This window comes from Sardina pilchardus, chromosome 1, assembly GCF_963854185.1.
Source record: "Sardina pilchardus chromosome 1, fSarPil1.1, whole genome shotgun sequence".
Lineage (NCBI taxonomy): Eukaryota > Metazoa > Chordata > Actinopteri > Clupeiformes > Clupeidae > Sardina > Sardina pilchardus.
In genome coordinates this window covers 10,107,413-10,127,585 of record NC_084994.1, presented here as the reverse complement: position 1 = coordinate 10,127,585, position 20,173 = coordinate 10,107,413, and the positions used below count along the sequence as shown (strand labels likewise).

Here is a 20,173-nt window from a genome sequence, read left to right as displayed (position 1 = left end):
CTGCCACAGTCTTCAATCACGCATGCATGCACGCACGCACACACACACACATACCCAGGTACACACGACTGCATGCATTGCACACACACACACACAGATGTATGCATGTTGCATTCTACATACTTTGTGCCACACTCAATGTATGGTCTGAGAGCAGACATGCTCAAATTTAATAGATGAGTTGTTTGCGATATTGAACCAACTTGTACCTAAATCCAAACAATTCAGTTACATTGCCTATATAAGCTACAGTTTAAATAATATGAATCCTCTGAAAATAAGCAAGGTGCAAAGACGATAACCAAGGTGGTTCAGTGAGCCCTATTGCATATTGTTTTTTGTTTTGTTTTGTTTATGAGTTGTTATTTTATTATAGGTTAAGTGGTCTTCGGTCTGAAAAAGTTTGATAAACACTGGCCTAAACCAACCCAGATAAGGGTTTCTGTTTTGGTTTGATTTATTATCTCTAGTTTTATTTTTTACTCCATCATGACTAAGTAGCCAAAAGGTATCACTCTACACAGTGGTATACAACATTTTAAAGGATGTAATCTGCCATTAAACAAAACAAGAAGAAGAACCCAGATAAGTGAAGACCATAGGTGAAGACGGCTTTTGGTTTATTCCCACATTGCAGTCGAACTCCATTCCACAGGGTGGCAGTGTACGCTCATCTAGTTGGTTTGACAACTGCCTGTTCTTCATCCACGAGCAGGCAGGAAGTTCTCGGAAGATGGATAGTTTCGTCGTGTTGGTCCAAGATTATGCTACTACGTTTTGAGGGGATGAACATTGTTTTATTTCTGATCAGACAGACAAAAAAATAAAGTAGCCTGAAATCGTTGCAGTGAGCTGGGCAGCGCCAGCGGAAGCCTCCTGGTAAGGCTGACCTCGTGGTTAGACGGGTTAGACACAATTGTTGACGAACGTTAGCCCCATTAACTTTAGCCGAACTCGTGGGCCTATTCAGTGTATAAGTGTTGCTTTCTATTAGTTCTTTATTAATGAACAGAGTTTGAAAAACGTTGGTTTTTTTTGTTGCTCTGGGGACTGGGGTGTGTTTCCCAAAATCATAGTTGCTAATTATAATGAATGCGTCTTCTGAGGTAGCGTAGACTGCTGTTGACAATATTTGAATCATGTTGGATACGTTGACGATACTGAAATGCGGTGCTGATATTTGGTCATTTTAGGAAGAGCTGTCACAGATATGCTTTTATTTGTAACATTTAAATAAAAATACGTGGTATGTGACAATATGAAGGTTAAGTGTTAGTGCATGCGTAACTCAAATCTACCTCATGTTTGGCAGTGACACGAATGGATGGACTTTGGATTGGTCTTTCAAAAAATGGATCTCGGACCTCAGAACAATGGCTGCAACGTTACTGACACACACGATTTGAGACTTCTGGTGAAAGAAGAAGATATAAAAGAGGAGGAATGTGGTCATATGATTACAAGTCCAGATGAAGAAGAAAAGCCCTTTGCAGAGTTTCACTTTAAAACTGAAACAGAAGGCGCAGAGGTCAACGTTACTGACAATGAAACATTGCAGACCACAGCGGAGATTGAAGTGAAGATCGAAGAGGATGAAGAGCACGATTATCTTTTGGAAAGTAAGTCTTAAAGTCTTTGAGAGTCTTAATTATTAAAGGGACATTTCACCCATTAGCATTAAGCTTTGTATCGTTAGAAACTCAGTCATGTTTTTGAATGGTTGTGCATTATTCCCTCAGTATCCCCTTAGACGGGAGAAATACAGAATTCAGTGTTGCACTTCCTGCTTCCAATTCCAATGATGTAAAAATCTTCATTTCATTTTGCGTCATTGAAAGCAGTAAGTTTAATATATTGGTTGAGGGGTGAGACTAAACACTCCTTTTCCATTTTTCCAAGGGGGGGGGGGGGGGTTTGAAACATTCATTATGAAGAACAGGACCTTTGATATATGGCCAGGAGATTGAGGGCAACATAAAACAATGATCGTTTTAATTTTAGGACCCTTATTCATGCCAAAACGTTAGATTATTGAGTTACTGAGTTGAGTTCATAGACAGTAAAATAAATGGACAAACAGACTCTGTTGTTCTCAAGGGGAGGGGACTGAAAAAAAATCTGCTTACTTCCCATTCTACGCGTGCAGACTTTGTGACGTTAGCCATCCTGTAACTTGCTGTAACTGGTCTGATAGATGGGTCACACAGAAATGTGACATTGAGTTTTTTATTAGATTTACTTGCCTCTGCTTTACCCCATCATACGGTAGGCTACCATAGGCTACATAGCTTTTTCACTGATCTTGCTAATGACTTTCCGCCATGGTTTTCGACTGAGCTTCTAATCCAAACACATGGGATTTAAAAAAAATCTTAAGAGTCATTGCATGAGAAAACCAGGCAGAGGTGGGAAGATGGGGGTCGGCCAAATCGGCTCATACTTTGTATATGTGATAAGTATGTGGAACTATGAACAGCCATATACTTAAAACCCTCCAGCTGTTTTTTGTTATGGAGTTCTGGGACCCCTCTCAGAGACCCTCAAAAATCCAACAATTCATGGCTGAAAATGACTGAAATTGCCATTTCTACCCTGATTATCCTGATAAAGATATGAACATAAGCTTTATATTTCCATAGAGCCTAGGTAGCATAGTTTTAAAGACCAAAAGGTGCACCGAGGGGTTATCTACATCACTGAAAGCAGAATTTTCCTCCCTCTAAATTTCAGTCATTTTTAAGAAGCATTATCTCGTATTCGCAGTGGCTTTGGTGGATGGTTTTACTGTTGCTGGAGAAAGGAGCATCTACTGATTCAAAAACAATTGTCGTCTAATTGGGCCACACATAATGTGTGCCGTGCCAGGAGGGTCTTTAGCAGGATTTCTCGTGTTTTTCGTTTCTTAGATTTAATGCATGTTTGACATGTAAACAGGCCTTCAGTCCGTTAACTTAAGGCCTTCTTTTGCATGGGGTTGCTCGCATCCGCCCGTAACCTAGGCTATTATGTGCGTAGTGGCTGTATACTCTTGATTATAATAAGAGGCAAATTGTTACAGGACAACTTAAACTGACTTCCCCAATGCTTCCCCGCAGCACATTACATTTTAATATAGGCTAATATAGGATGAACAAAGTCTATGGACTTGCTATATTAAATCCAGTAGCCTAATAATTAGGCTATGTGCCACGTCCGATTTCGCAAGTGATGTAGTAGGCTACGTTTAAAAATCGACGGCCGTCTGTGAGACTACCCATTTCATGAAGAGCAATTGTCTTGTGCGATCATTCCCCCTCCCCCACACTTGTCTAACCAGTTCACTAGACATTATAGCCTACCTATATACGGCATTGAGGACGATTGCCTCCCTTCCCCCTCTCTCTCGACAGACACTTCCTGACACTAGGGCTCGGGATCATGACATCAAAACTTCGCGGGCACAGCCACATTGGCAGCTTCACTCCTTAGTTTACTATGGATTACTATGGATTTACTCCCGCCTTTTAGTGTGTTCCTGTTACTTACTTTTTGCCTTCTTGGTCGTATGTTGCTGTGTAGTGGGGTGTAACAGTGCAACCCACGATCGCAAGAGGAAAAGAATAAATCGCTAGGCTACTATATTTCTGCTTCTTGTCTTGTGCATCTGAATTCTGAATGGATATTACGTTCAGTGCGCTACCAAATGGCGGCGATATTCCTAGAATGCAAGGCGTGTGCCCGAGCCCTATTATGTAAATGTAAAAATGTGTGTGTGTGTGTGTGTGTGTGTGTGCGCGCTGAACCACGAATTCACATATTATTTTTTCTTTTCAGCAGACATCGCAATCATAAAAAAATCGCAAAACTTTCAATTTTTTAATGAAATAATGCCTTTTGTCTTAATGGGATCCGGAGAGGTTCATGGAGTAGGTTTTGAACCCCGGTCGCTGACGTGTGATTGAGATGCCTTAGCCAGTTACGCCACAGTTCGAGTGTCATTCCCTTTGCGCTTAGCCAACAAATATAGCCTAAAGGATTCAGTCAGTCGAGTTAATTTATTCGCGGCATGCACTTGAAACGCCGATCAAAAGTTCTGACATGTTAAACTGACGTTAGTCATTAATTCACCACATGATAAAATGCTGTTATATTGACGCACAGTAGCCCACTGTAGTCTATGTCTATCTCTGAATCAACATGAACATGCATTACGAGATCCATATAGTTCTAAGTTGCTAGAAACTTCTTTTGCGGAGCTAGGCCTACTAGTCGATGGTTACAATGAATCACCCCCACTGCCCTATCGCATATCTGACCATCCATTGTTACAATGTTACAAAATGCGCGATCTTCTCCATGCATGTAGCCTACGGTTATAAGTAAAGTGACATGGCATGTATTAAAGATATTTCTGTTAAATACATTTTATTTTCAGTTGTCAAAAGTGGTGGGGACAAAATCTGTGATAACAAGTGCTGGGTAAGCTACCCAGCGTCGCCGGTTAAAATGAACATGCCTCCGTTTTAAAATAGCCTATAGGCCTACACATTTCTAAGTATTCCTAGCATAAATGTAGCCTAAATGTCCATCTTGTCCATCTCTTTCGTCTTCGCCTTGACAATAATAGCCTATTCACGGAAATGCGGTCTTGTAACCGTAATGAATTAATGAATTAATCTAAGGTTGCCTATCGAGTCTTTCAGGTTGAATTGAAGGCTTCTAAAACCATTTTCATTAATTTCAACAATGGTTTATTCAAACGTCGTTTGATTATAATTTCGCCAGTCATCACCTTCATTTTAATGATTAAATGAGACGGATTAAATGAGACGGATATGCGGAGCATTTCTCTCCCTCTCCATTGACCAAAATGTTGCTCTGGCATCTCTGCTGGACTGACTGAGTTATAGGCTACGTCGAGTGAGAGAGCCAGCTGTCAGGTAGGCTGCAAAACATTGGAAAACTCTGAAAGTGCAATCTGACATGCTGAGCGTGATGTCTCTTTTCTCCGCTTGTCACCAGCGCGGTGTCTTCGGGTTTTTCCGTGTTTTCCGGTATGAGCCGAACCTTCATTTTATTAAGGCGGTCTTATGTTGCCCCCTTGCGGTTGCAGTTTTAATTAAAGTCCCGATGCTTCGGGAGTCCCGATGTGCGGGAAAGAAAGGAGCATTCTCAACCCGTACCATCTGTACATGGCATTACGGATGTTCTGTGATGTTAACTATTTTCGAACATTCTAACATTCCATTCTGCAACAAACATTTCGAGAGCCAGGAGGTGAAAGGTGTCGTTAATAAGGAGGCTACTAATACACGTTGTGGAAAGCGTGTTTGTGGTGACATCAACAGTGATGGGTTGCCCTTCCTCCCACTACGAAACGTGACGTACCCAAGTGTACCTTAAATTACCCCTGAAAACATACCGAAACCATTTCAAATAAAAAGGGGTACATTCATAATCAACCTTAACCCATGCACATTTCTAATTTAAAAATGACTCAGTAAAAAGTACTTAGAAGGGTTTTACGTTCAAACGTTTGGCATTTTCGCAGTGTTCCCAGTTAACATTCAGACGTGAACCGGAGCAAGAGGGAGACTCCAACGGGAAGGAGAATGCAGAAGGCTAAGCAAAGTTAACACACAGACACGGACCTAGTTGCAGCCTAGGAAGCTAGGATAATAATAATAATAATAATAACTTAATTATTATTAAGTTAATAATAACTTTGACTTATAGCACAAAATGGGAGGGGGGGTTAGGGGTCAAACTTTGACTTATAGCACAAAATGGGAGGGGGGGTTAGGGGTCAAAGAAATGATCATGTTATTATCATTGTTAAGTACATTTAGGTGTGTCACAGTTATCTTGCCAAGTATTCATGTATACGTGCACTGCTGTTGCAAAGAATATTCTTGCCAGCATTGTTCTTATTTACACAAGTCCCTTACAAAGGAAACAGATGTTCCTGCAAAAGCAGGATATGGAGAAAAAATTTGCCCTGAGTTTCAGAGGACAGAGACTGTTTAGCAGAGAGGGGGATTCCTCTTGTCTGGACTCTCTTGCCTCTGGGCCAGAGTAAAAAAACATACTACTTTTGTGGTTCTTGTTTCTTAAAATCTTAAATACTTGGAAGATTTTCTTAACACTTTCTCAACATCTCTCCTCGATCCTCCCAGGCTGGGTGAACCCTGGGTGAACTTCCGGGGAATTAGAATTTCGCCCGGCAGCTCAGGCTGGAAACCAGCAGATCTTTTTCCTCTGTTCACTGCCAGAACCTTTGGCTCCAATCAGAAACGGCCATACTCTAGTCCTGGCACGCTATTGGCCGGTGACGTGACTATAACGAAACTTAAGCGACGCGAAGTGCAGTAGAAACAAAGCACAGCCTCGCCAGACTAATGTTCAATCTTAAAAGATTGAGCTTAGTATGGTGAAAACCAGACTACGATCCTCCGGCTCGTTCCCACTGATCTATAAAGAACACTGGATAGACTGCCCCATTGTTCAAGTCAAGTCAAGTCAAGTTTATTTATATAGCGCATTTCATACACAGAGGTCATTCAATGTGCTTTACATAAACAAAAACCAAACAGTAATAGCAGATAAAAGCATAGATGAGCAAAGAGTAATGATAATAATAATAGTAATAATAATAATAATAAAGTAAAAAATAAAAAGAAAGCAATAAAGAATAATTAACATAAAAGACTTAGGGTGGAATAACTAGAAGACAGGTCTGTTTTTAACAGATAGACTTTGCCAGAGTCTAATTTAGCAAACCAGTGATAGTGATCCTTCTCAAACACCCAGAGCTGTTGCCACTCTTTGGAGATTCGTTGACGTAGGCCCATCTGTGTGCCGCCCCATCATTCTTTGTATAGGTCAGTGGGAACGAGCCGGAGGGCCAAGAAGAGTCGTTGAAAGTAAAAATCTGCCTGCATGCCTCTATGGGAATTTAACATGGGAGTCCCAATACGTATGACCCCTGTATATTAAGATTAGATTAGATAGATTAGATAATACTTTATTGTCTGTTACACAAGGGTTACAGAAAATTTCCTTTGACAAGGCTCCAATCACAAAAAACATTCACACAGACATATAAGGACAAGACACAGGTATCAGCTGCGGTAATCATTTTGTGTTGTTCAGTATGGTTATTGCAGAAGGGATGAAGGATTTCTTGTAAATAAATAAGGAAAACATTTATATCCACACACAGAATGATTAACTCAACCTGCAACGTCCTCATTCTAATTCTCTATGTCTCTATGGTAACTCTTACAGGTGCATCAGAATATCCAAACAGAACCCAACAGAAGATCCACGGACAGAGTGATGAACTCAGTCTGCAACTCGATGGAAGGCGGCGCCACTGCACTGTCTGCAGGAAGAGTTTCAGGACCCTGAGAGAACTCAAGAAACACCAGAATACACACTCTGATAGCGTAAATGAACAGCAGCAAACACACTCTGCTAGTGTGAACGAAGAGCCGAACACTCACAGAAAAAAGACTAAAATCTGTGATCACTGTGGAAAAGCATTTAGCAAAACACATCTGAAACACCACATTCTGACACACACTGGAGAGAAACCTTATAAATGTGACCAGTGTGGAAAATCTTTTAGACAAATGTCAACTCTTAAATTACACATGCTGATACACACCGGAGAGAAGCCTCATAAATGTGCCTATTGCGAACACGCGTGTACGACGTCCGCAAATCTCAAACGACACATGCTGACACACACTGGGGAGAAGCCTCACGAGTGTGTGCAGTGTGGAAAAAGCTTCTCGATATTCTCAAATCTCAAAACCCACATGCAAATTCACACGGGAGAGAAGAGGTACAAATGTGTCCAGTGCGGAGAGGCCTTTTTGAGGACCAGGCAGCTTCAGTCCCACATGAAATTCCACACGGGACAGAGGCCTCTCAAATGTGTCCAGTGCGGAAAAGCTTTCTTACGAATATCACACCTTCAAACTCACATGCAAATTCACTCGGGAGAGACGCATAAATGCACCGAGTGTGAAAAAATGTTTGCGACAGCCACGCAGCTTAAACAGCACAGACGTGCACATGCTGGAAAGAGGCCTCACCAGTGTCCACATTGTGACAAAGCTTTTAAAACGTCATTCAGTCTTAAACACCATCAGTTATTGCACACCGGAGAGAAGCCTTATAAATGTTCCTATTGTGAAAAAGGTTTTACAACATTGCAGAATTCTAAAAATCATCAGCTGGTACACACCGGAGAGAAGCCTCATAAATGTGGCTTTTGTGAAAAAGCTTTTGCAAGATCCTCCAATCTTAAAAAACACATGCTAACACACAAAGAAAAGCCAACTTGGCAGTTGTACAGACTTGGGGACAGCCATGGCCTACTGGTTAGGACTTTGAGCTTGTAACCCGAGGGTTGCCGGTTCGATCCCCAATCAGTCCACGCCTGAAGTGCCTTTGAGCGTAGAATGCCGCGGTTGGGCAGGCAGCTCACTGCTCTGGGTTAGTGTGTGCTTCACCTCACTGTGTATTCTTTGCGTGCTGTGTGTGTTCACTAATACACGGATTGGGTTAAATGCAGAGACCAAATTTCCCTCACGGTATCAAAAAGAGGATATATGTACTGTACTATACTATACGTTGGTAAAAGTGTACTGATCCAACCTCTTGACTAGTAAAAATATGTAATAAAAAAAATAAAAAGCCTTTCAGAAGAATCATGTTTCTGTGTAAAGAAGGTAACTGTTTTTTTTTATTATTATTATTATTATGTATCAATTAATGAATGTATTTGTTATTGTTATTGTGGTGGTAGCGTAGTGGTTAAGGACTTAGGCTGGCAACTATCAGGACCACCGCAGTGTAGTAAAAACTAGTAAATATTAGTTTAAAGAAGGTAACTGTTTTATTATTATTATTAATTAATTAATTTATTAATTTATTTATTTATCATTGTCATTGTGGTGGTAGCGTAGTGGTTAAGGAGTTGGGCTGGCATGCAGTAGCCTCAAGACCATCAAGGCCACCACAGCCAGCGTGGCTAGCTAACAGACTACGACGCTCAAAAAAAAGTGTAGTTCACACAGTCACACAGGTGGGCCATGTGTGTTTGTGTGTAGTTCACACATACCCCTTTTCTTTGCTTTTCCACACAAAATAACCTTGCTCTGGGTCAGGAAAACAGGTTCCAACTCGGCACCAACTTTGAGCTGGTCCAGAAATAAGAACCAGTTACGTCATTTTGTGCTGGTGCTGATGCTGGTGCTGGTGCTGGCGCCTCTGTCATCCTGACCTCGAACACTTCAACTGAAAGGCTGTAGGCTTACCGTTATCGTCACTCACGGTTTCCAGACCGTGGTTATCAACCGCAATAATAATGATATTTGAAATGAACGCGGTAATTGTTGACGTCAACATTTTTATCATGGTTTACCGTTACACCGGTAGTCGTCCCTAAAAGATATATTGAAAGCAACATTTGAAGCCATCTCAAGGTGACAGCTGCAGCTGAGTCTCCAATGCAGGAGGACTTACGCTTAACTGATTGATTGTATGTATGTTGAAACCACCCAACTAGAATAAAAGCTTAATAGATTTGGCTACATTTCAAATCCATCCATCGGTTTTCGACACATGGGTAGAAAGTTGTAGATCATTCAAATACCGCTGTATTAGACGCAGACTACCACTTTAATGGATAGTAGAATGGAATGTTTAGTCTTTTGTTTTCATTTAGTGTATTGTATTTACCTCTGTTCCTTGCTTGGGCTAAATGGGGGAACCCTCTTAAAGTGTGTTGTGTGCTGTGCTTTGCTGTGCCTATAGTGACTTATACTATTATTTCACCCAGCTTGATATGTCATATTGTGGAGCACTCTGACTTGCCTCTTGGTTGAGGATGTTGCATCCCTCCCCTAAGTTCCCTAGAAACAAGCCTAAGCCTGGAGTAGACATTTTGTTCAATAAATTATATTATATTTTGTAAACCACGTCTCTGCTCATTCAGACAAACAAACTTGTGTGACCTATTAGTATGTGTGGGGTGTCCCTGGGGCCTCTAGCAATTCCTGGGGTGGCGTAGTCTAGGGCAAAATAGTCCGTAACGCCACACGTGGATGATTTTGTTTATTAAAAGATATTCAGAGCCAAAAGTGAGGAGGGCATTGTCCCCTGGCCCCTGTGCTTCCAGCACCTATGATAGGCTAAAATAATAATAGAAAATACATTTAGATTTGAAAAACAAAAACTGAGTCAGAGCCTATAGCCTACTAAACATTTTAGGATAGTTGGCTTTAGTGCAGACGGTCACTCTGTTCTGATGAGCAATGTCTTGCAATGCCAAGCAAAAAAAAAAAGAATAGCCTACACCTACTGCACTAGCGCTTCTTATTATGCATTACTCTATCACAGGGGGGAAGAAACGAAATAGGCTACTGCACATGCACGGAATCTGCACCTCTGTCATCCACAGCACGTAGCCTATACGCCTCGTCTACCCTTGAACGCTTCAATCGGAAAGTGAAAGTTTACCGTCACTTCTTTGAGACGTGTAACGGACTGACAGGTTTTGTTGGATGTTGACATCTTGGAAACTTGATATTTTTTACTTCAGGAACCCGTTTCGTGGTGAGTAGACCTTCAGTACAGTTTGTTAAGTTCTGCGTGCCTTTGTTAAGTTCGTAACATGCCTAACGATTGATGTCTACGACTAGCCTACTCAGCGCGTTTGCCTAATAGTCCATGGGCCAGAGCAGAAGTTGGGCTCACCAAAGGTGGCAAAATCTATCAATGATTTTCTTAATCCTCTATGTCTGAAAGATATGTTTTGGTATGATAACCTTTTCTAAGTGGTAGCTTAGTTGTATTTTTACTGGCTTTTATACCCATACCCAGTACAATTCACAATACACGCCTATGTGTAGGTATAGGTGTATACAAGTGTGTGGGATGATGGGATATGTCTTAATCCATGTTATATCACATGTAGATGCCATAGGCTTTTAGAAAATATATAGTTTAGATGGATTATATAGCTTTTCATGAATCACATAGGCTAAAATGTATCCGTCATACACTTTTTCACCTACATAATATAGGATTAGATTGATGCAAAGGACTGAAAGTGGGTGGGTCAAATCCCAACTCTTGCTATATCACATCTAGAGAGTATGGGCTTTTAGAAAATGTATGGGTTAGATAGCTGAATACACTTTACACAGCTACTTTAGACCCATAATCAATAGCTGTCCATTGAAAATCAATGCATTTCAATGTAATGCAAAATACATTACAGCTAGGGTATAGTGATATAGAGGAAGTTGGGAGATATCTCAATGCACATTTTTATCACATCTAGAGTATATAGACATCTCAGAAAAATATATTTTAGGGTAATTAACCAGTTTTCTTTAATGATACCAGAACTATAATGATCGGATATGCCATGATATTTCAATTCATGTAGATCCTGCATAACTATTGGGCCTAAATTCAGTTTTTTATTTGCGTTATGACTCAGATGTGTGAGAATGAGTAAGGATATGACCAATGACTAGGCTACTAGACTACTACTGAAAGACTAGACATAATAACCCAACCGGCCCAAGTAAGGTCCTAACATCATTATCAAGCAATGATGCCTGCTGTAAACTGTAAAAGTAGGCTACTATACTTCAGTTGGTAAGTGAATTTATTTGAATTTGGAATTTACAGTGGCAGAATACTGATGATGAACAGTCAAATCCACAGTCAGATCCACAGCTCAAGCCACTGTATTGCACTCTCACTCTCTTTCTCTCTTCCTCACATATACTCACACATACTTCATAAAACACATTCTCTCCTTCACACACACACACACACACACACACTCTCTCTCTCTCTCTCTCTCTCTCTCTTTCTCTTACACAGACACACACAAAACACACTTCATATACAGTATTCCCTCTGTCTCTCTCTCTTTCTCTCTCTCACTCACACACACATACACTGTTGCTGAGTAAGAAAAGGCCTCATTTCAGCACATCATTGATTCTCTGTTGCTTTCAGGTTGCAGATTGTTGTACTGCACATCCAAGAATAGAGAAGACATAGAGAGAGGGAGAGAGAGAGAGGGAATATTGCAGATTGTTGTACTGTACATCCCAGAATAGAGAAGACATAGAGAGAGGGACTATGTGAAGTGTGTTTTGTATGTGTGTGTTGTGTGTGTGAGTGAGTGAGTGAGTGAGTGAGTGAGTGAGTGTGTGCATGTGAGGGAGAGAAACGCTATCAAATGATCAACTACACTAGAGCTATCAATTAGAATTTGGATACATTTTTTCCAAAGCATAATTGCACCAATCGCACTATATGGTTCTGAGGTGTGGGGTCCAGTAACACACAATGAATTTCCCAAAGTAGACAAACACCCAACTGAAGCCCTGCATGCAGAGTTCTGTAAAAACATCCTCCGAGTACAGAGGCAATCTCCAAACAATGCATGCAGGGCAGAATTAGGTCAGTACCCACTTATTATTACTATTCAGAAAAGAGCCCTTACATTTTGGCAATATTTAAAATGAGCAACCCCCTTTCACTCCACTATTTAGCCCTGAAATGCCAAGAACAAAATATAGAAAAGAGTGCACTAAGCCAACTTGTCCTATAGACTCCGTGACATAACTCCAACCAACATCACTCAGTCTCAGGACAACTTTATTGTCAGAAAAATTGGACCCAACCAAATTATAAACACTGAAAAGGAAGAATACATTACATATTGGAAAGAAGTCACCAAAACACAATTACAATGCTATTTGGCCCTCAAACATGAATATACAACAGCTACTTACCTGAGCACAGTAAAAGACCCTAAACTCAGGAAAACATTGACAATGTACAGACTCAGTGAACACAATCTTGCCATAGAAAAAGGCAGATGCAGGCAAACCTGGCTGGCCAGAGAGGAAAGATTGTGCCCACACTGCACTTTGGGGGTCATATAAACAGAATTCACAAAATATGAAGAAATTAGGAAATCCTCATACATCAAATTTAGTTCAGCCATTCCTGAATTCCCAACATTTACAAATGAGAGAACATGTTTTGTGTATGTGAGGAAGAGAGAGAGAGAGCAATACTGTGGCTTGACTCTATCATCAGTATTCTGCCAGTCAAACTTCCAAATTCAAATAAATTCAGTTACGAACTGCCTTCTCTCCACTGGATGCCGACCAAGTTGAAAAACTGGTCACCTCAGCTAAGACATCAACCAGCAGTCTTTACCCAATGCCCACCACCCTGGTCAAGGCCTGTCTTCCCATTCTCCGTCAGTTGAAAACATCATAAATGCATCTCTTGTCTCTGGTGTGGTACCATCCAGCTTCAAAATGGCAGCAGGCATCCCCACTCTCAAGATGCCAGGCTCAGACCCTGATGACCCCAACAACTATCGTCCAATCTCCAACCTCCCTTTCATCAGTATCCTGGAAAGAGCAGTGGTTGCCCAGCTTCAACATCACTTGTCCCACCATGAGCTCTTTGAACCTCTCCAATCTGATTTCAGGATCCACCATTACTGATGCTGCCGACACCATCCTCATCCTCCTTGACTTTTCTGCAGCTTTTGACACAGTTTCCCATCCTTCTCCATTGCTTTTCTGAGCTCATCAGCCTTAGTGGCACAACACTGCCCTGGTTCACCGGCCGGACACAAATAATCACTCTCAATGGCTCCTACTAAATGGCCATCAACCATGGCATACCCCAGGGCTCTGTGCTTGGTCCTCTGCTGTTCACCATTTACATGTTACCCCTAGGTCATATTATCCGTAAACATGGACTCATCTTCCACTCCTATGCCGATGACACTCAACTTTATATCAGCACAAACCCCTCCTCCCATCTTCCACCCACACAACTTGTCAACTGCCTGCGGGAACTCAAATCATGGATGACCACAAACCTACTCAAACTCAACAGTAATAAGACAGAGGTTATGGTGGTGGCCCCTGCACCACTGCTCAGAAAAATTGGAGACCTGGCCATGGTCGTGGATGGCTGCTACACTTCCCCATCTACCGAGGAGCACAACCTGGGTGTTATCCTACTCCACTCTCTCCTTCGGCTCCCACATGAACAAGTTCTTCTACCACCTCAGAAGCATCTCACTCCGGCTTTCGCTCACACATTCAGTAACAGAGACACTCATCCATGCCTTCATCACCTCCCGCCTGGACTACTTAGTAGACACCAGTATGTCCAGAACTCAGCTGCCAGGGTTCTAACCCACACAAAGCCCTGGCAGCATATCACTCCCATCCTCCAACAGCTCCATTGGTTGCCAGTCAAGTCACACACTGCCTACAAGATCCTCCTGCTCACATATAAATCTCTCCATGGACTCTCACCTCACAGATCTCCTGCACCCCATCCCCTACACTCAGTCACGTTCCCTGCGGTCCTCTAGCAAGGACCTGCTGGCCACCCCCTGCACCAGGTTGCGGACTTTTGGGGACAGGGCTTTCTCTGTCAATGCTCGCACACTCTGGAATACTCTACCACTCCATGTCTGTTCTGCCCCGTCCCTGCCCATATTCAAAAAGCACCTGAAAACATTTATTTACATTTATTAAGTCCTTTGACCCTTAACCCCTCTCCCAAATTTTTAAGCAACCTTGGGTACCATGAAAGGCGCTATATAAATCCAAGTTATTATTATTAGTAGTAATAGTAGTAGTAGTAGTAGTACTGTATAACTGAAACTGCTCTCTCATACATAGGCTACATCTCTGAATATTATTTTTGTCCTCTCTATTGTTCATGCACAAATTGGAAGTCTACAGCTTAAACTGGCTACATCTATTGAGTACGGTTTAAAGCAGACATCATTACTTGATAATGTTAGTACCTTACTTGGGCCGGTTGGGTTATTAGTCTTTCACAAGTAGCCTAGTCATTGGTCATATCCTTACTCTTTCTCACACATCTGAGTCATAGCGCAAATAAAAAATAAACAGGACTCACCTTATGCCCTATTTGTACAACAAAGTATAAAGGTAAAAAGGTGTAATCTGTTTTTGACGCTACAACAGCCATTGTTGTTCTGTAGCCTAACTGTACTGCTTCCACACACTGACCCAGCAAACACCAACACACTCTAACAATTCTAAAGTTGGCGGTTTACATTTCTACTGTAGAATGTTCAGAAAAGAAATCTTCTTCCAGACAAATTGAAAAAGCAGAATTTAGGCCCAATACTTATGTAGGACCTACATGCACTCTCTTTCGAATTGAAATATCTTGGCATATACGATCATTATAGTTCTGGTATCATTAAAGAAAACAGGTTAATTACCCTAATATATTTTTCTGAGATGTCTATATACTCTAGATGTGATAAAAAATGTGTATTGAGATATCTCCCAACTTCCTCCATATCACTATACCCTAGCTGTAATGTATTTTGCATTACATTGAAATGCATTGATTTTCAATGGACAGCTATTGGTTATGGGTCTAAAATAGCTGTGTAAAGTATATTCAGCTATCTAACCCATACATTTTCTAAAAGCCCATACTCTCTAGATGTGATATAGCAAGAGTTGGGATTTGACCCACCCACTTTCAGTCCTTTGCCTCTATCTAATCCTATATTATGTAGGTGAAAAAGTGTATGACGGATACATTTTAGCCTATGTGATTCATGAAAAGCTATATATTCCATCTAAACTATATATTTTCTAAAAGCCTATGGCATCTACATGTGATATAACTTGGATTAAGACATGTCCCACCTTCCTCCAGACTTTGAGGCACCCACATCTGTACATAGGCTTGTATTGTATAATTTACTGTGTGCATGTATAAAAGCTAGGAAAAATACAACTAAGCTACCACTTAGAGAGGGTTATCATACCAAATAATGTCCCTCAGGCATGGAGGATTACAAAAATCATTGATAGATTTTGCCACCTCAGGTGATACCAATATGTGATTTTTAGGGTCCTGGCCCATGGACTATAACGGAAGTTGAAGAGACTAATGGTGAAAATCAACAGTGTTATCATATCAAGTGCACAACAGGCTATATGCATATTAGAGACCGTTTAGGCCTTAATTCATACTTGGTCTTACACACACTATAATCTTGCATAATACACCACTCATGCACACTCACTATTATAATCCTTTTACATGTAGGCTATGTATGATAGTCGTGTATGTGAGAGAGTTTAGTAGTGTGTGTGAGAGAGTTTAGCAGTGTGTGTGAGAGAGAATATATTAGTGTATGCGAGAGAGTATAGTGTGTGAGAGAGAGTATAGTAGTGTGTGTGAGAGAGTTGAAAAGGAAGTTGGTTTGATCAACCAGAAAGACAGTTTAAATTCTCACTTCCTCTTTGGGGCCATTTTGAATTATTGTGGGCTCCCTGCTTTGAAGCGAAGGTAGGCTACAGCTAGCACCAACTCAGAGAAGAAGCATTGAAATCAAGCAGAAGAAACTTTAAGGACAAAAACAACCTTGTTGGACCAAACAATGTCAGGGTTTTTTCTTCTTATTTACTTGCTTTTTCGAGGCCAGTTCTTGTTTGTGGAAGTAAATGGTATAATAATGAGGAAAAATTCACTGACACCCTTCAGTGTGTTAAGAATTCAGAGGGAAACTGACAATTTGGGACATGACAGTGTGATTTTGGAAAGATCAATTTCTGAGCTTAAAGTGTAAGTTTGGCGGAAATTGAAAATAAAGCTATTTTCTGAATGAAAATACATCAACTAAGCCGTGGAGGAAGTAATTTTCGCTCATCACGCAGTACAGAGCTAGCACGGGCAGGAACGACAGCCCAAAATCGCAAACAGAGGGTGTGGATGGGGATTGGAGCCACACGCTTTCAAAATCGCATTTTTAAACCACTAACATTGCTCAAAACAGCGCCAAACCTCATCAGTAGCTTGCTCTAGGTGTCTACACATAAAACGAAGCACCAAACAGTCTGTAAACTTTGGAATAGTCAGTATACACGTAGAATCAATTCGAGACCACAATTCCATCTAAAGCACAGAAATGTCTCGCGAGATCTCACACGGAAGCACGGGACCTATTCCTACAGGTAGTCAAAATCGCATTTTTAAACCACTAACATTGCTCAAAACAGCGCCAAACCTCGTCAGAAGCTTGCTCTAGGTGTCTACACATAAAACGAAGCACCAACAACTTGGCTCATGAACCCGACGTTTATAAAAGAAGACTGTTATGAATATAACCCCTTCCAGCTCCTCACGAGGGAAAGTCCACGACCTCTCGTGTGAGATCTCGCGAGACATGTATGTGCTTCAGATGGGGTGTTGCGGTCTCGAATTGATTCTACGTGTATACTGACTATTCCAAAGTTTACAGACTGATTGGTGCTTCGTTTTATGTGTAGACACCTAGAGCAAGCTACTGATGAGGTTTGGCGCTGTTTTGAGCGCTGTTAGTGGTTTAAAAATGCGATTTTGAAATCCCCATCCACACCCACTATTTGCGATTTTGGGCTGTCGGTCCTGCCCGTGCTAGCTCTGTACTGCGTGATGAGCGAAAATTACTTCCTCCACGGCTTAGTTGATGTATTTTCATTCAGAAAATAGCTTTATTTTCAATTTCCGCCAAACTTACACTTTAATGGTTATACTCGGACAATCTCTGTCTTGCTCTCGATTAACCAGGATTTTGAGCACCAAATACAGCTTCTTCTTTCTCAACCAATCAGGAGCTGAGGAATCAAACTATTTCCGTTTCATTCAAATTCTCTCGCATACACTAGCCTACTAGCCTATACTGTCGCACACACACTGCTAAACTCTCTCGCATACACTACTAAACTCTCTCACATACACTACTAAAATCTCTCTCACACACTACTAAACTCTCTCACATACACTACTATACCCTCCCATACATACATGTAAAAGGATTATAATAGTGAGTGTGCATGAGTATAGTGGTGTATATGCAAGATTATGATAGTGTGTGTAAAACCAAGTATGAATTCAGGCCTAGACGGCCCCTCATAATATGCACACTATCTTATCAGAGCTTTTTGTTTTTACGATCAATAAAGAACTCTGAAACTATGGAACTGATACAGATACATGCGTATGGATATTGTGGCATTTTCTTTTTGGACTTTAGACCTGGGTTGACATCCAGAAAGAGATCCCAGTTTATCTTTGAGATATTTCAAATGTGCAACTTTACATGTTTTGGGTTTGTAATGGTTGACTCTTTTGTAGATTGTGTCTAGGTCTATTCAGAATTCATTTTTAATTTCGAACAAGTCACATGTCTTTTCTAAAATGCAGAAGTGTAAAATGGCGTCAACGTTGCACATTTTTCATGCACTGTCTCGACTGCGTACTTCCACACTGTGCAGGCCCTCGGACATTCAGTTAGCAGAGGTCCATATCAGCAAATGTGTTTTGGGAAACGGGCACACAGGAGTTAAATAACCTGGTCTATTTCAACATTGCTGATAACAAGTGATAAATAAATCATGAGAAGGGTTGGTAGCAGGGGTTCCCAAACTTTCCATGACAAGCCCCCCCCCCCCGCCCCACCGCAGTGTAGTAAAAACTAGTAAAAATTTGTTTAAAGAAGGTAACTGTTTTATTATTATTAATTAATTAATGTATTTAATTATTGTCATTGTGGTGGTAGCGTAGTGGTTAAGGAGTTGGGCTGGCATGCAGTAGCCTCAAGACCATCAGGGCCACCACAGCCAGCGTGGCTAGCTAACAGACTACGACGCTCAAAAAGAAAGTGTAGTTCACACAGTCACACAGGTGGGCCACGTGTGTGTATGTGTGTGTGTGTGTGTGTAGTTCACACATACCCCTTTTCTTTGCTTTTCCACACAAAATAACCTTGCTCTGGGCTAGGAAAACAGGTTCCAACTCGGCACCAACTTTGAGCTGGTCCAGAAATAAGAACCAGTTACGTCATTTTGTGCTGGTGCTGATGCTGGTGCTGGCGCCTCTGTCATCCTGACCTCGAACACTTCAACTGAAAGGCTGTAGGCTTACCGTTATCGTCACTCACGGTTTCCAGACCGTGGTTATCAACCGCAATAATAAAGATATTTGAAATGAACGCGGTAATTGTTGACGTCAACATTTTTATCATGGTTTACCGTTACACCGGTAGTCGTCCCTAAAAGATATATTGAAAGCAACATTTGAAGCCATCTCAAGGTGACAGCTGCAGCTGAGTCTCCAATGCAGGAGGACTTACGCTTAACTGATTGATTGTATGTAAGTTGAAACCACCCAACTAGAGTAAAAGCTTAATAGATTTGGCTACATTTCAAATCCATCCATCGGTTTTCGACACATGGGTAGAAAGTTGTAGATCATTCAAATACCGCTGTATTAGACGCAGACTACCACTGTAATGGATAGTAGAATGGAATGTTTAGTCTTTTGTTTTCATTTAGTGTACTGTATTTACCTCTGTTCCTTGCTTGGGCTAAATGGGGGAACCCTCTTAAAGTGTGTTGTGTGCTGTGCTTTGCTGTGCCTATAGTGACTTATACTATTATTTCACCCAGCTTGATATGTCATATTGTGGAGCACTCTGACTTGCCTCTTGGTTGAGGATGTTGCATCCCTCCCCTAAGTTCCCTAGAAACAAGCCTAAGCCTGGAGTAGACATTTTGTTCAATAAATTATATTATATTTTGTGAACCACGTCTCTGCTCACTCAGACAAACAAACTTGTGTGACCTATTAGTATGTGTGGGGTGTCCCTGGGGCCTCTAGCAATTCCTGGGGTGGCGTAGTCTAGGGCAAAATAGTCCGTAACGCCACACGTGGATGATTTTGTTTATTAAAAGATATTCAGAGCCAAAAGTGAGGAGGGCATTGTCCCCTGGCCCCTGTGCTTCCAGCACCTATGATAGGCTAAAATAATAATAGAAAATACATTTAGATTTGAAAAACAAAAACTGAGTCAGAGCCTAAACATTTTAGGATAGCTGGCTTTAGTGCAGACGGTCACTCTGTTCTGATGAGCAATGTCTTGCAATGCCAAGCAAAAAAAAATAAAGAAAGAAAGAATAGCCTACACCCTTGCATTATTCTATCACTGAGGGGAAGAAACAAAATAGGCTACTGCACATTAGTCAGGGAGCCATGGGGTCAGACCTGGCTTTGTCGGTTAAAGTTTTTTTTTCTT

General features: G+C 41.2%; 1 protein-coding gene and 1 pseudogene across 1 annotated transcript; one reads left to right on the top strand and one right to left on the bottom strand.

Moving 5' to 3' along the window:
* LOC134076331 (zinc finger protein 850-like) overlaps nucleotides 1-20,173 on the bottom strand; it is a 769,162-nt pseudogene that overhangs the window by 489,198 nt on the left and 259,791 nt on the right.
* Nucleotides 725-8,778, top strand: LOC134093802 (zinc finger protein 501-like). Its single transcript, XM_062547099.1, has 3 exons — nucleotides 725-879; nucleotides 1,313-1,619; nucleotides 7,267-8,778. The coding sequence occupies exons 2-3, from the start codon at nucleotides 1,325-1,327 to the stop codon at nucleotides 8,388-8,390; spliced, it is 1,419 nt and encodes a 472-aa protein (XP_062403083.1). The 5' UTR covers nucleotides 725-879; nucleotides 1,313-1,324; the 3' UTR covers nucleotides 8,391-8,778.